The following is a 17,508-nucleotide window of genomic DNA, read 5'->3' on the forward strand; positions in this document are numbered from 1 at the left end:
GATCCCACCTTCCACCCATATGCCTTGATCCCTTTAGCCCCAAGAGCTATATCTAATTCCTTCTTGACATCACACATTTTGGCCTCAACTACTTTCTGCATTAGCGATTTTCACAGATTCACACTCTCTGGGTGAAGACATTTCTCCTCACCTCAGTCCGAAAAGTTTTCCCCTTAACCTTACACAAAGAATATCCATAACATTCTTCCCGAATCTACGCTTTCGAGTCCTGTTAGAATTTTATACGTTCCTTTGAGACCCTCTCAATCTTCTAAACTCCAATGAACATAAGGATAAAAGCTTCTCTGCCGTTTGGACATTCACACCCTTTATTCTCTCTCTGGACAGCTATTAGCAGTCTTTTTCCCTGGTTTCTATGGCTTTGACTCATCTTTCATTCCTTCCTTCCAGCCTTAGAATAAAAGGGAGTCACTTTAGAACAGAGATGAGGAGAAATTTCTTCAGCCAGAGAGTGGTGGGTCTGTGGAATTCATTGCCACAGAGGGCTGTGGAGGCCGAGACGTTGAGCGTCTTCAAGACAGAAATTGATAAATTCTTGATTTCTCGAGGAATTAAGGGCTATGGGGAGAGAGCGGGTAAATGGAGTTGAAATCAACCATGATTGAATGGTGGAGTGGACTCGATGGGCCGAATGGCCTTACTTCCGCTCCTATGTCTTATGGTCTTATGGTCTTCCCCCTGCAGTATAAATATCTCCCACTTTCTATGCCTTTTAGCTTTGACAAAAGGTCATCTGGACTCGAAATGTCAGCTCTTTTCTTTCCTTACAGATGTTGCCAGGCCTGCTGAGATTTTCCAGCGTTTTCTCTTTTAGTTCCAATGAACATAATGCTAACTGACTTCATCTTTCCTCATATGAAAGACTTGCCATCCCAGGAATCCACCTGGTAAACCTTTGCTGCACTCTCCCTGCAGCAAGGACATCCTCCCTCAGATAAGGACACCAAAACTGCACACAATACTCCAGATGTGGCCTCATCATTGCCCTGTACAATTGCAGTAAAACATCACTTTTCCTATACACAAATCCTCTTGCTTTCAAGGCCAACATAACATTTGCCTTCTTTTTGTCTGCTGTACCTACGAACTTCCTTTCAGCGACTAAACAAAGAACAGCACAGGAACAGGCCCTCTGGCCTACCAAGTCTGTGCCACCACAGATGCCTCTTTATGACTTCAATGGGGCCATTGAGGTTGGCCTATTGGAGTATGAATTCCTTGACTAAGGATCCAATTGATCGGCCAATCAGGGAGTCTTTGCCTTGTACTTAACCGGGAGTGTCAGTTCCTTTGACACCCTCGGAGGTAGACTGCTAACTGTTAGCACTCTGTGTACTGCTGTTAGAGTTGTAAATGAAGGGGTTTTGGTGAAGGGACGTCTGCCTCCGAAGAATTATTACAGCTCTCTAATATTTTCATGCCTCTGCGTGGTCCATTTCCCTCTGTTCCCGGCCTATTCATGTATCTATCCAGATGCCTCTTGAACGTTATAGAATCTGCTTCCACTACTTCCTCCGGCAGCATGTTCCAGGCATTCACCACCCTCTGTGTGAAAAACTTGCCCCTTACATCTCTTTTAAACTTTCCCCCTCTTACTCGCAACCTGTGCCCCTGAGTAAGTCAACTTTCGACACTGGGAAAAAGGCTCTGACTATCTACTCAACCAAGCCTTTCATAATCTTGTAAACCTCTATCAGGTCCCCCCTCATCCTCTGACGCGCCAATGAAAACAATCCAAGTTTGTTCAACCTTTCTTTACAGTCCATATCCTCCAAACCAGGCAACATCCTGGTAAATTTCTTCTGCACCCTTTCCAATGCATCAACATCCTTCCTCCAATGTGGCACTCAGAATTGTACACAATACTCCAAATGTGGCCTAACCAAAGTCTTATATAGCTGCAACATGATTTTCCATCTTGTATAGCTTCAACATGATTTTACTGACTGATGCACAAGGACACCTAGGTCTCGCTGAGTATCCACCTCCATCGATTTACACCCATTCAAATAATAATCTGCCTTGCCATTTTTGCTACCAAAGTGGATAATTAAATGGGTAACCACATATTTATCCACATTATACTCCATGTGTGGGCTCAGACTGTCCAAATCTCGCTGAAGGATCTCAGCATCCTCCTCACAGCTCACTCTCCCATCCATTATTGTATCATCTACATATCTGGAGATAATACATTTATTTACCACGTCCAAATCATTAATAAATTATATAAATCGTTGGGGTCCTAGTACAGATCCCTGCAGTACCCCACTAATCACTGACTGCCAATTAGAAAAAGGACCCATTCATGCCATCTCTTTGCTTCCTATCTGCTGACCAGTTTTCTATCCATCTCAAGACGCTACCCGCAATCCCATGCACTTCAACTTTACATAGTAGAAGGGCAGCCCGGTGGCACGATGGTTAGCACTGCTGCCTTACAGCACCAGGGACCGGATTTGATTCCCAGCTTGGGTCACTGTCTGTGTGAGTCTGCACATTCTCCCCGTCTCTGCATGGGATTCCTCTGGGTGTTCCGGTTTCCTCCCACAGTCTGAAAGACATGCTGTGGTTAGGTGTATTGGCCATGCTAAATTCTCCCTCAGTCTTCCTGAACAGGAGCCGGAGTATGGTGACTAGGGGATTTTCGCAGTAACTTCATTGCAATGTTAATGTAAGCCTACTTGTGAAACTAATAAATAAACTTTAAACGTAAAAACGTTATGTGAGATTTTGTCCAAAGTTTTCTGGAACTCTAAATGAACCACATCCACCGGTTCTCCCTGGTCAACTCTACTAGATACATCAAAGAATTCCAGTAGTATTGTCAAACATGATTTCTCTTTTGTAAATCCATGCTGACTTTGTCTCTTTATATCATTGCTTTCCAAACGCTTGATAATGGTCATTGGTTCCCTCTTTCTTCTCTACCTCTGTTTTTGAAAACAGGTCTTAGATTATTTACGTCTCTATCCCCTGAAGGTGCTGACCCTGGGTGGGTTCAGTTCCAAACTCACTGGTGGCTCTCCCCTCTCCCCAAGGTGCTGACTCTGGCTGGTTCATTTCTGCACTCATTAGTTCATCTCTCTGTGTCCTGAAGGTGCTCATATCTGATCCTCTATCTCAATGCCACATTCTCATTTTTTTCCCAATACTCCTTGATGCCATTAAAATCTAAAAAAAAATCTCTCCTTCTTGAATACATTCAGTGACTTGGTCGCCACAGCTTCTGAGGTAAAGAATTCCATAGGATCACCACCCTCTGTGTGAAGAAATCTTTCCCCGTCTCATTCCTAAATGGTCTCCCCAGTATCCTAAGACTGTGTCCCCTTGTTCTACATTCCCCAACGAGGTGAAACATTCTTCCTGCAGCTAGTCTGTCCAGCCCTGTTAGGATTTTGTATGTTTCAATCAGATCTCCTCTCATCCTTTCCTTTCTGTTTTTCACACCAAAGTGTATAACTTCACACTTAGCCGCGTTGTCCTGCATCTGCCATATATTTGCGCACTCACTCAACTTGTCTAAATCACTTTGAAACCTCCTTGCATCCCCCTCACAACTCACAATTTTGCCCAGTTTTATGTCGTCAGCAAATGTGGAAATGTTATATTTGGTTCCCTCATCCAGGTCATTTATATATATGGTGAGGAGCAGTGAGAATCATTCAAAAAGGAAATAGAGAGAGTACAGGGCCAACATGTTCCCATAAAGGTGAAGGTGGGAGCAAAAACATTCAGAGAATCCTGGATGGTGAGGGATTTATAGCATTGGAGCAGGAAAACTTGGGAGATTATCGCAGAGAGAGGGGGCTTGAAACAATGGATGCCCTGGAGTGTAGAACGTGCAGGGAATGTAATTTGAAAATAAATTAGTAGAGCAAAGAGCTATAAAAAAACACCGGCGGGCAAAATAAAGGAAATCCCACGGCTGAGGCGGGAGCCTAATCGAGGTGTACAAAATTAGGAGGGACATTGAGAGGGTAGATAGAAATAAACTTTTCACCTGAGTAGAGGGGTCATTTGGCAGGGGGAATAGGATAAACGTAGGGGCCAGGAGATTTAGAGGGATTTGAGGAAAAACATTTTCACCCAGAGGGTGGTGGGAATCTGGAACTCACTGCCTGGAAGGGTGGCAGAGACATGAACGCTCACAACATTGAAATTAACATTTGCAATGCTGTAGAATATGAGAGTCTCTGCCAAGTGCTGAAAAATGGGATTAGAATCATAGAGTACCTCCAGTGCAGAACGAGGTCATTCGGCCCATCGTGTCTGCACCGACCACAATCCAACCAGCCCCTGTTGCTATCACCTCACATATATACCCTGCTAATCCCCGTGGCACGAGGAGTAATTTCGCAAAGCGAATCAACCCAACCCCCACATCTTTGGACTGTGGGAGAAAACCGGAGCACCCGGAGGAAACCCCTGAAGACACGGGGAGAATGTGCAAACTTCACACAAACAGTGACCCGAGACCGGAATTGAACCCGGGTCCTCTGCGCTGTGAGGCAGCAGTGCTAACCACTGTGCCACCGTGCCGCCGAATGGACATAGGTAGGTGCTGATGGCCAATGCAGACACGATGGGCTGAATGACCTTGTTCTGTGCTGTAAAATTCTGCGACTCTATGACTTCTTAAAGAGGTCCTTCATTGGCTGTCCTTTGGGAAATCCTGAGACAATGATTGGTTCGATAGAAATGAAAATCTCTTGTCTTTTCTCTGGTGTCTTACACTTTGCTCCTTGCTTCCTGACTGGAATCTCCAAACTGGGGGAATTGTAGATCCTGGTGACATCACCCTGTTGGGTAGGAAGCTATTGTCAGAGTCCTGTGTTGTCAATGTACCGACCTGTTACCATAGTTACCCAGTTTCACTGGATGCTGACAGAATGTTTACCATTGATTTGGTGTTCTACCTGCCAGCTGTTCATGCAGAAAACAGATGCTGTGAGTGAACATTGTCCCCCTCCCACTTACAGCAATGATAGTGACAATCTGCATTATTGGGACGAGAGTCATAGTCATAGAGTCATGGAGATTCACTGCTGGAAACAGGCCCTTTGGCCCAACTCGTCCATGCTGTCCTGTTTTTACCAATAAGCGAGTCCCAATTACCTGCATTTGGCCCATATCCCTCCATACCAACCTTACCCATGTAACTGTCTAAATGTCCCCGCATCTCCTACTACCTCTGGCAGCTCGTTCCAGACACCCACCATCCTCTGTGTGCAAAAACTGTCCATCTGGACCCTTTTGTGTTTCTCCTCTCTCACCTATACCCTCCACTTTTAGACCCCCCCTACCTTTGGGAAAAGATGTTGACTATCTACCTCATCTATGCCCCTCATTATTTTATAGCCCTCTATAAGATCACCCCTCAGCCTCCTACGCTCCAGAGAAAAAGGTCCCAGTCTATCCAGTCTCTCCTTGTAACTCAAACCATCAATTCCCGGTAGCATCCTAGTAAGTCTTTTCTGCACTCTTTCCAATTTAATAATATTCTTTCTATCATAGGGTCACCAAAAATGTACACAGTATTCCTAGTGTGGCCTTACCAATGTCTTGTACAACTTCAACAAGACATCCCAACTCCTTTGTGACGATAAATGGACCAATACATTGCATTGCCATTCTTACAGTTGTTAATGAAGTGAAAAAGCTGGTGCTTAATGAAATGCCTCTCGGGGAAATCTGCTCGAATGTAAAAATGCCGCAGAATGCTCAATTATTATTGTTTCTGCTCAACCAGCCCTAGAAGCTTGGAAGATGGAAGTTCCCGATTGGCCTGAAGTCAGAGACGAAGAGGAGCCAAGTTTCAACAACTTGATGACAGACATCAAAGTCAGCAGCTTTGGAGCAAGGAGACCCTCGGACAGGGCATTCAGCGTAACCAAGCCCCTTGGAACATCACCGCTGCTGGAGACCAGAGAAGGTGTGAGGCAAGGCAGGATGCTCGATTGATCGAAGGTGGGACCTCAATCATTGGTGAAGTCTCCTACTCCGGTTTGAAGTGGAGGAAATTAGTCAGGATGGAAGTGGTGACGAGATTCACAGTCACTCCCTCAGTTTAGAGTCCATTTTTAAGGCAATCTGTGCAGCGACTCCACTCTGGGATGGATGTCAGATCAGCTCACCAGACGGTATGAGGACTGGAACACAAATGACGTCACAAAATACTTCCTCAAATGCTTCGCTGTGCAGTTCAAAACCTGGAAGGCCGGGATTCGAGTCACGTTACACAGGCGACTGGGAAAAGTACTGTCAGATTAATCAGACCACTGGCCAATATTGGAAAGACACAAAGCCCAGCAGAGGGAAGTCAACATGAATTTTCACTTTTAATATATTTATTTTTCACTCTGAATAACTTATTGTGTTTGTGTAATTATCCTAAATGTTTCACATTAATACAAATACTCAGAAAATTTAGCATTGCCAGCTAAGTGTAACCGGGAACAATGACCTGTCCGTTCAGTTTGGGGAACACTTCCTGACAGAGGAAGATTGGGACATGAAAGCTTCTCCCTATCAGCTCCTTCCAGTTCCCTCCACAATCCTGAACACCTCTATCAAATCTCCTTTCAACCTTCTCTTTGTCAAAGAGAACAGACCCAAATTCTCCAATCTACCGATGTAACTGACCTTCCTCATCCCTGGACCCATACCCAGAGATTTATTGCGCCCTCGCTAATCCTTCACATCCTTTCTAAACTCTGCTGTCCAGATCAGAGTGCAATACTCCAACTGAGGCCAAACCAGGGTTTTATACAGGTTTCCCTAAACTTGCTTGCTCTTGTACTCTGTGCCCCTACTGATAAAGCTCACCAAACCAAATGCTTTAGTAACCACACTCTCAACCTGCCACTCAGACAGCAATTATTAGTGTCACATTTAACCGCAGGTCCCTCTGCTCCTGCTTGCCTTTACAATTGTACCATTTTAATACTGTGTCTCCCTTTCCTGCCAACTGAAATGAATCATTTCACACTTCTCTGCTTTAAATTGGTCTTGTCTGACTAATCCACAAGCTGCCTAAGAAACAACACTCACAGTTCACAATGCTGCCATGTACTGTGTAATTACCACAGTTTGAATGTGTGCTCTGTGCAGCATTGCCGATGTCTCTAATATGTATCAGGAAGAGCAGGATTCCAAACAACAACCCTCTTGGGATCCCATTTTAACCGATCCACTCCAACTAAAAACATTTCCCACTGCTGTGTTTCCTGTCACTCAGTCAGTTTCCTAACCATGTTGCTGCTGTCCCGTTTATTCTATCAGCTCCAAATGTTCACACAAGTTTGCTGTGTGCCCCTTTATTTATAAAATGCTGATTCTTACAACCTTTTCTGAAGAGGTGTGTTTACCATTTGCAATTCTCCAATCCTCTGGCACCACTCATATAACTAGCTGGGTTAGAAAAAAAATATCCATTGCCTCTGCAATTTCCACCCCTATTTCCCTCAGTATCCATGGATCCGTCTCTTCCAGTAACAAGAACACAGCAATTAAGAACAGACATTGACCACATGGCACATTGACTCTGTTCCACCATTCAATTCGATCATGACTCATTTATTTATCTTTATTGCCGGACAGTGAAAACACAGTCACAGTCTTAAAAACAAGAACAGCAGCAACAACATCTACATAGATAGAAATCACAATAGGTTTCTGACAAGTTTTCTAAAAGTCACTATATTTTCAGCATTCACAACAAAATCAGGCAAAGCATTTGAAATATCAACAGTTCTATGTGAGGAAAACAAACTGTGACTATGAAGACTTGAACCAAATTTCTGCAGCTTATACTCGCGCCCACCCACCATACAGTAACTGTGAATAAAGAACATTTCAGCCTTGGGTAGTAAGGCCATAGTAAATTTCCATGTCAAATTAAAATGTATCAATTTACAAACTTGAACTAAACCAGAAATCAGCCTTCTCGAAAGAATGCAATCCAAGAATTCTTAATCCCAATAAAGTATTCCCCTCATGCCTTCCATTTTCCTGGTAACATGTCTTTGCACTATCTCTCTTTCAGCTGTATATCTTTCTGAAAGTTTGGAGTCCAAACTGTGGATGCAGACTCCAGATGTGGGCATACCAGCTGCTTATAGAGTTTCAGATCTTGGGGTTCAACTCCACTTTACTCCTCACTCACTTGATTCTCTGAGCAACATAAATTTGTCTATTTCTGCCTTTACTGTCATAGAATCCCTATGGTGCAGATGGAAGCCATTTGACCCATCAAGTCTGTACTAACATAACCCCACATATTTATCCCGCTAATCCCCCAGAACCAATACGTTTGTGATACGAAGGGGCAATTTAGTGTTGCATATCCATCTGACATTCGGAGCTTGGGAGGAAACAAACATGGGGAGGACATGCAAGCTCCACGCAGACAATCACCCAAGGTAGAATTGAACCTGGGTACCGGGCGCTTAGAGGCAGCAATGGGAACCACTGTGCCACCCCTAGTGTATAAATAATGGAGCATGTCAAAGGATCACAACGCAGTGAGTGCAAAAATTTATTCTCATTTCAGTCCTTAATGATCTGATCCTTACACTGAACCTGCTTAAACAATCTCCCAATGTCCACAAAATCAGACCCCTTCAGAATCGTGTATGTTTTAATGTTTTGCCTCTCATGTTTCTGAATCACAGAGAATACAGACCCAGTTTACTAAGGGTTGTATCATATGAAACCCTTTGTTAGTGATTGAAGCATAATGAGAAAACCCTTTCCCACAGCGAGTAGTTCATCTCTGGGATGCATTGTCTGACAATGTGGTGATGCAGCTTCAAATGAGGCATTGAGAAGGGAATTAGATTGTTAAAGTTCCATTGGCATGGTGGCACAGTGGCTAGCACTACTGCCTCACAGCATCAGTGTGGAGTTAACATGTTGTCCCTGTGTCTGCATGGATTTTCTCTGTGTGCTCTAATTTCTTCTCACAGTCCAATGCTGAGCAGATTAAATGGATTAGATATGATAAATTGCCCCTTAGTCTCCCAAAATGTGCAGGTTAAGGGGTTAGCCATCGTAAAAATGCACGAAAGCTGTTCTTTCAGAGAGTCAGTGCAGACACGATGGGCCGGCTGGCATCTTTCTGGACTGTGGTGTATGAGGGATCCAAGGGATACTCAGTGCTTTCATTTGTGAAGCCAAGGATGCCATCCACTTTTCTAATGACTCTCTTCAAATCTCTCGCGTTGAAAGATCTCTCTGAACCTCAGGACACTCTGAGCCTGCACACTCTTTAGAACTGGACCATTCAGTTTCTTTTGCCTCTCCCCATCTCTTCTGTCAAAATGCAGCACTGTTCCTGAGTGTGGCATTAATAATGTGAGAGCTGAGACCGCAGCTTCTGTCTCCCCAATAGAATCTTTCTGGATAAAGTGGAAATTTACAAGGATTTCTGTCACTGAGACATTGTCTGGCTGTCTGTGTCTCACTGCCCTAACTCAAACTGTCTCTGTCAATCCCTCCACCCCTCTCATCCACTCTATATGAAGGCGGGATATTGTTGTTTAGTGACTGAGTGCACACAATCTGTATCTTCATCTGATCAAATAGAATTCAGCTTGTGAACAATATCATCATTTCAACCAGTTCTGGGTTAAATCAGGCACAGCTCTGATTGGCTGCAGCCCGCTGAATCTGGGGAGCAGACACTGTGCGCATTGCCAGCCTCAAAGGCTTTAACCCTTACTGAGCTGGGAAACTCCAACTAATCCCTGAGAATCCACAGCACAGTGCGAGAGGAGAGGAAAGCCTGTCCTGGGAGCTGTCAATCTGAGACACAGTTTGACCCTGTCAATGTGCAGATGTGAACCTGCTCCTTCCATTCTCAAACTGATATAACCAGGAACACAGAGCGCCCAGTAATGACCAGCTTGTTGCAATGTGTTTGAATGAACACGATGTCATATCATCTAAGCAGCATTTTGAAATTCTCAATCATTCAATGTATTCTGATGAAATGTATTTCTTGTGCTCTGTGTGTCATTACATAAGAATCTTCCTCTGATATGAGACCTTGTTTTGTCCTTGTGCCCCTGATGCTGATTATTTTCATTCTGCTCACGTTATGATATTTCTCATGGAACCAGAGAAAGAACCAGAGAACAGTAACAGCACAGAGGGGACCCATTCGGCCTATCTTGTCCATGGCAGTCTGAGGATACCCAGATGTCCTTTCCAAACTCACCTTCCTGCACCTGGCCCGAAGCCATGCAGCTGAAAGCATGAGAGAGACCCAAATACTGCATGCCAACAATTCACTAGGATTTGCGACTCTGTGGTTGCCTGAAGCAGCCGAAGTAAATACTTCCAATCATAATCGCTGTGAGCAGGGTTCAAACCTGCGCGGGGAAAGCTCAGTCGATTTCGAGTTGAACGCCTTAACCACTTGGTCATCGCAGCTGCATATTCGTGAGGATAATATAACCACCTCAGTCGCATTTATATTCACTTCATCAGGCACCATGATTGTGCAGAGCACAGTGTGTGAGCTGAAATGTGTTCCTCAACCTTTACTTTGTATCTTTGTCTCTGACTGAGAACTCATTTATTCGGTCAGGGACCTGTTTTCCTATTTCAATATTTTTTCATCAGAAACGAATTACGTCCGAACAAAAATTGAAAAAGAGAAATCTCTATTTAATTCCTGTCAAATGTTGTGTTCGCACTGTTTTTGTCCACTCGGTTTAAAACACAGGAGGCCGTGGATACGGTTCTAAATAAATTATCACTGCGATGGCCGGGAATCGAACCCGGGTCAACTGCTTGGAAGGCAGCTATGCTCACCACTATACCACCATCGCTCAATATACTTAAACAAATGTTATTTTAATCAGTTATTATTACAGAACTACCTTATTTACTGATTTTGTCAGGCACGAGGTGTGTCCATTGCACAGTTTGTAAACTGAACCTGTCTTGTCTTGTTTTTCTGGACAGTTTAAGCCGCCGTTTTATTATTGTTTCTGACTGGGAACTAATTGATTAGTTTTGAGGCATGTTCTTTCATTTAAACAACTGAAAGCAAATTGAAGCTGGATTTTCCATTAGAAACACAGTGGTGATGAGAATCTTTAGTGAATTTTATTTCAGGAGTGCCCACCTACTGTTGTGACCTGTGATAGCGAATTAAATAAATCACCATTGTGATGGTCAGGAACTGACCATTGGTCAAATGCTCGCACAGTCACCACCATCACACACTTGGCTCTGCCACTCTCTCAGTGCGAAAGGTCAGCTCTTGACAGTGAATCTGGTTTCCTCCAGGGCCAATCGGAGGATGGTCAGAAACTGTCTGTCACTCTCAGAAACTCCATTATCAGCGAGTGTGGGATGATTATTTAACTGGCTGTCACTGGTTGGTGAGGTTGTGATTTACTGTTACCTGTCAGTGCAGGAGAAACAAATAAAACAGGAAATCTAGAGACTCCGAGAGCAGATAATTTGTACTTTCATAGTACAAACTAAACAAACATAGGGCTGTCTGCAATCATTGTAATAACTGAAAGAAAAAGGATTGACTTGGCCACGGAATCTGGTGAACAGATATGGTCCTGCACCACTTGGACTGCAGCGGTTCCAGAAGGCAGCTCACCACCACCTTCCCAAGGGCAATTAGGGATGGGCAATAAATGCTGACCCAGACAGCGACACCTACATTCCATGAATGAATTCAAAGACAATCTGTGGGGAGTGGGCCTCAGAGTGTTTAACAGTTACTGAGGTGAAAAACTATAAATAACCCCCTGGAATCCGGAGCATAGGCCGGAAGGAGGAGAAATTCCGTCCTGGGACCTTACAGTTGGTAAATGTTTTGTCCTGTGAATGTGTAGATGTGAATATTGTGTAAGAGAGAGTGTATGAAAGGGACGGGCGAGTCAGACGAATCCAACTGTGTTTGTGTGCCTGTTCTGATCATGAGATCTCCGAGTCTCTCTTGTGTAAAATAAAATGATTTTTCAATCAAAGATACCCGCTAAACCCCCTGCTGAGCCCCAAAGTTAGATTTCAAAGCAATTGTTTCACTAAATTAAGGATTTCAGTGGAAAAGTAGAGAACATGTCAGCGATCGTATGTGAGAGCGCGATCAGTGCAGCAGTAAAATGGGTTTCAGTGGAAAATGGAGTCCTCAGTTCGAGTGAAACCTTTTCAACAGCAAACATTCGTGTGTCAGAGACATGAAGGATGTGAGCTGGATCTCTGGAGAGGCGGAATTTCATTGCAATGGGAGAGTTTGTGAGGAGAGAGAAACACAGAGAGGCAGGAGGTGCCGGGAGCTGACTGCAGCTTGTCTCTGCTCCGTCCGCTCTCTGCCTTTAAGTTGCTCTGTGCCGCCACCACTGGGTTCATTTCGGATTCAGTTCTGATTGGCCGACAAGAGGTGAGGCCATATTGGATTTGGTACTGGGAAATGAATCGGGCCAAGTGTTAGATTTGGTTGTGGGAGAGCACTTTGGAGATAGTGACCACAATTCGGTGTCTTTTCTTATTGCAATGGAGAGGGATAGGGCGGTACGGCAGGGCAAGGTTTACAATTGGGGGAGAGGTAATTATGATGCTATTAGGCAAGAATTAGGGGGCATAAGTTGGGAACAGAAACTGTCAGAGAAAGGAATTAATGAAAAGTGGAACTTTTTCAAGGAACAAATGCTGAGTGTCCTTGATAGGTATGTCCCTGTCCGGCAGGGAGGAAATGGCCGAGTGAGGGAACCATGGTTCACGAAAGAGGTGGAATGTCTTGTGAAAAGGAAGAGGGAAGCTTATGTAGGAATGAGGAAACAAGGTTCAGATGGCTCGATTGAGGGTTGCAAGTTAGCAAGGAATGAGCTGAAAAAGGGGCTTAGGGGAGCTAGGAGGGGACATGAGAAGTCCTTGGCGGGTCGGATCAAGGAAAACCCCAAGGCTTTTTACTCTTATGTGAGGAATAAAAGAATGACCAGGGTGAGGTTAGGGCCGGTCAAGGACAGTAGTGAGAACTTGTGTATGGAGTCAGTAAAGATAGGCGAGGTGATGAATGAATACTTTTCTTCAGTGTTCAGCAAGGAGAGGGGCCATGTTTTTGAGGAAGAGAAGGTGTTACAGGCTAATAGGCTGGAGGAAATAGATGTTCGGAGGGAGGATGTCCTGGCAGTTTTGAATAAACCGAAGGTCGATAAGTCCCCTGGGCCTGATGAAATATATCCTAGGATTCTTTGGGAGGCAAGGGACGAGACTGCAGAGCCTTTGGCTTTGATCTTTGGGTCCTTGCTGTCCACGGGGATAGTGCCAGAGGACTGGAGAATGGCGAATGTTGTTCCTCTGTTGAAGAAAGGGAATAGAAATGACCCTGGTAATTATAGACAGGTTAGTCTTACTTCGGTGGTTGGTAAATTGATGGAAAAGGTCCTTAGGGATGGGATTTACGACCATTTAGAAAGATGCGGATTAATCCGGGATAGTCAGCACGGATTCGTGAAGGGCAAGTCGTGCCTCACAAATTTGATTGAATTTTTTGAGGAGGTAACTAAGTGTGTTGATGAAGGTCGGGCAGTTGATGTCATGTACATGGATTTTAGTAAGGCGTTTGATAAGGTCCCCCATGGTCGGCTTATGATGAAAGTGAGGAGGTGTGGGATAGAGGGAAAGTTGGCCGATTGGATAGGTAACTGGCTGTCTGATCGAAGACAGAGGGTGGTGGTGGATGGAAAATTTTCGGATTGGAGGCAGATTGCGAGCGTAGTGCCACAGGGATCAGTGCTTGGTCCTCTGCTCTTTGTGATTTTTATTAATGACTTAGAGTAGGGGGTTGAAGGGTGGATCAGTAAATTTGCTGATGACACCAAGGTTGGTGGAGTAGTGGATGAGGTGGAGGGCTGTTGTAGGCTGCAAAGAGACATAGATAGTATGCAAAGCTGGGCTGAAAAATGGCAAATGGAGTTTAACCCTGATAAATGTGAGGTGATTCATTTTGGTAGGACTAATTTAAATGTGGATTACAGGGTCAAAGGTAGGGTTCTGAAGACTGTGGAGGAACAGAGAGATCTTGGGGTCCATATCCACAGATCTCTAAAGGTTGCCACTCAAGTGGATAGAGCTGTGAAGAAGACCTATAGTGTGTTAGCTTTTATTAACAGGGGGTTGGAGTTTAAGAGCCGTGGGTTTATGCTGCAACTGTACAGGACCTTGGTGGGACCACATTTGGAATATCGTGTGCAGTTCTGGTCACCTCACTATAAGAAGGATGTGGAAGCGCTGGAAAGAGTGCAGAGGAGATTTACCAGGATGCTGCCTGGTTTGGAGGGTAGGTCTTATGAGGAAAGGTTGAGGGAGCTAGGGCTGTTCTCTCTGGAGCGGAGGAGGTTGAGAGGAGACTTAATAGAGGTTTATAAAATGATGAAGGGGATAGATAGAGTGAATGTTCAAAGACTATTTCCTCGGGTGGATGGAGCTATTACAAGGGGGCGTAACTATAAGGTTCGTGGTGGGAGATATAGGAAGGATATCAGAGGTAGGTTCTTTACGCAGAGAGCGGTTGGGGTGTGGAATGGACTGTATGCAGTGATAGTGGAGTCAAACACTTTAGGAACATTTAAGCAGTTATTGGATAGGTACATGGAGCACACCAGGATGATAGGGAGTGGGATGGCTTGATTTTGGTTTCAGATAAAGCTCGGCACAACATCGTGGTCCGAAGGGCCTGTTCTGTGCTGTACTGTTCTATGTTCTATGATTCTCACACACATTTTCCACACACTCTCTGATAGGATTGAAACTGTAGCCGCCGAAACGGTTCCTCCAGCCGCTGCCGCTCAAGACAAATCTCCCAGGAAGAAGGCGGCGGCTCCCCGGTCTGCGGCAGCTAGTCCCAAGTTAGGCGAGCAGATCCTCAATGTTGTGGTGGGTTGCAGCGATCGCAAGGGGATGTCCCTGGCCGCGATAAAGAAAGCTTTGGCTGGCAGTGGAGTGGATGTGGGGAAGCGCGTCTCCCAGATCAGGTTAACTATCAAGAGGAAGGTGGAGAAAGGGTCTCTGGTGCCGACAAAGGGATAGGGCGCCTCCGGCTCCTTCAAACTCGCTAAGAAGGAAAGCCCAGGGAAAATGGGAAAGAAGATGAAGAAACCAACAGCCAAGAAATCTTTAGTAAAGAAAACAGCGGCCAAGAAGGTGACAACAAAGATAGCAGCAGCCAAGAAACCCGCAGCCAAGAAACCCGCAGCAAAGAAAATTCCAGTGAAGAAATCAACAGTGAAGAAAACAAGCAGCAAGAAGGCGGCAACTCCAAAAAAGGCGGTGAAGAAAGCAGCCCTGAAGAAAAAGTCTCCTGTGAAGAAGGTGACGGGCAGAAAGTCCGTCAAAAAAGTGACTAAATCGAAAGCCAAACCCAAAGTGAAAGCAGCAAAAGCGAAGAAAGCGTCAGGAAAGAAGTGAAACAACCCGAGCAAATTGTAAACCTCTGAACTCAAAGGCTCTTCTCAGAGCCACCCACATCTCTCAGCAAGGAGCTGATCCCGCAAGAAAATGATTCCTGTCCCGCGGCCCGGCTCATTCTCAATAGAGATCATTTCAAATTCAGACTAAAGCAAAACACAGCAGAGGCTGAATTTCATTTGAATTTCACATTTGTTCAATCGCCACTTTCTCTCATAATAAAGATGTCTGGTAGATTCAGTATGAATCTACACTGGCGGCTAAACACTGCTTTCCACCTTCCTTGGAATCCAGACAGTGGCCATTCGGCCCCTCGAGACTGCACCAACGGGAATCCTACCCAGGTCCTCTCCCCATAACCCTATTCATATATCCTAATAACCTCCTGATTCGACGGGGCAATTTCGCATGGCCCATCAACCGAACTCGCATATCTTTGGAGTGGAGGAGGAAACCGGAGCACCCTGAGGATGCTCACGCAGGGGGAATGTGGAATCTCCACACAGGGCAGTGAGCCAAGCTGAGAATTGAACACAGGTCCCTTGCGCTGTGAGGTAGCAATGGGAGCCACTGTGCCGCCCCAAAATCAATATCAGGAGTGGGATTTGAACCCACGCCTCGAGAGGAGACTGCAACCTGAACACAGCAACTTCGACCGCTCGGCCATCCTGTCTCCCTTAATTTTAACAGAGGAGATTGCCTCAGACAGCCGCAATGAGGTTTTTGTAAACAGCTGGAAGTGGATGTGGGTGAGGATGTTACTGAGAAAGATTCTTGTTATGGAATAGACTGTGTTCAGGTCGAAATCTTACTAAGTGGGAATTATAACAGGACCAGGTTTAAAAACACAAAAGGACAAAGTCACGACTCGAAACGTTAACTCTGTCTCTCTCTCTCTTCACAAAAGCTGCCGGAGCTGCTGATTATTTGCAGCATTTTCTGTTTTGATTCCATATTTCAAAGCTCCGGGTTTGTGGAAACTCTTGTGTGTGAAGGATGGCTCTGGAAGGGTTTGTGTGGGGAGCTGTGTTTCGCTTCCATTGTTAATAAACGGGTTGAAATTGGAGGTTGCGGAAACTGGAGGTGGAGCTCAAAGATCAGGGGCCGTTCTGTGTGTGTGTGTCAGTCCGGCTCTCTCCTCCCTCCCGCTCTGTGTTTAATCTCCACTCTGTCTCCTCCCCTCTCTGCTCTCACTCCGCCTTTCTCAGTCAGGTCGGGGCGGGCTGTATAAAAGGAGCCTGAAAGATTTCCTCTCATATTGTGCACAGATCTGAGTGAAGAATCATCATGTCTGGCAGAGGGAAAGGGGGCAAAGGACTGGGTAAAGGCGGCGCAAAGCGGCACCGCAAAGTGCTTCGTGATAATATCCAGGGCATCACCAAGCCAGCAATCCGCCGCCTCGCTCGCCGTGGCGGTGTCAAGCGGATCTCGAGTTTGATCTATGAGGAGACTCGCGGGGATCTGAAGGTTTTCCTGGAGAAGGTGATCAGGGATGCGGTCACCTACACTGAATATGCCAAGCGCAAGGCGGTCACTGCCATGGATGTGGTGTACGCTCTGAAACGCCAGGGCCGCACTCTCTATGGATTTGGCGGCTGAGCAACTCGCCCCTTTCTACCGAACACACAACAAAGGCTCTTTTAAAAGCTCCTCACCCGCTTCACAGACACAGCAGTGACCTGGGAATTGCAGCTGGGACAGGCTGTTCAGTGTTTGAGACAGTAAGAAGTTTAACAACACCAGGTTAAAGTCCAACAGGTTTATTTGGTAGCAAAAGCCACACAAGCTTTGAGATGTTTAAGATGCATGTTTGCTTTGCTTATGTTACGGTGCGGGAATCACCGAATTGAACACTTCATTTGGAGCAGCGATGAGAATTGTTTTTGAACTGTTTAAATGTATTGTCTGAACAGCCCCCTAGTTTCTGCCGTCATTGATTTCAGTAAGAAGTCTCACAACACCAGGTTAAAGTCCAACAGATTTATTTGGTAGCATAAGTCACAAGCTTTCGGAGCGCTGCCCCTTCATCAGGTGAGAGGGAGTTCT

General features: G+C 45.2%; 1 protein-coding gene and 1 non-coding gene across 2 annotated transcripts; one reads left to right on the forward strand and one right to left on the reverse strand.

Moving 5' to 3' along the window:
- Positions 1 to 10,787: 10,787 nt before the first annotated feature.
- On the reverse strand, positions 10,788 to 10,859 carry trnag-ucc (transfer RNA glycine (anticodon UCC)). The gene has a single exon. It is a non-coding gene; the product is annotated as a tRNA-Gly (tRNA).
- Positions 10,860 to 16,749: 5,890 nt separating this feature from the next.
- LOC144488292 (histone H4-like) lies at positions 16,750 to 17,061 on the forward strand. Its single transcript, XM_078206342.1, has one exon. The coding sequence runs from the start codon at positions 16,750 to 16,752 to the stop codon at positions 17,059 to 17,061; it is 312 nt and encodes a 103-aa protein (XP_078062468.1).
- The last annotated feature ends 447 nt before the right edge of the window (positions 17,062 to 17,508 follow it).

Source organism: Mustelus asterias, unplaced genomic scaffold, assembly GCF_964213995.1.
Source record: "Mustelus asterias unplaced genomic scaffold, sMusAst1.hap1.1 HAP1_SCAFFOLD_1442, whole genome shotgun sequence".
NCBI lineage: Eukaryota > Metazoa > Chordata > Chondrichthyes > Carcharhiniformes > Triakidae > Mustelus > Mustelus asterias.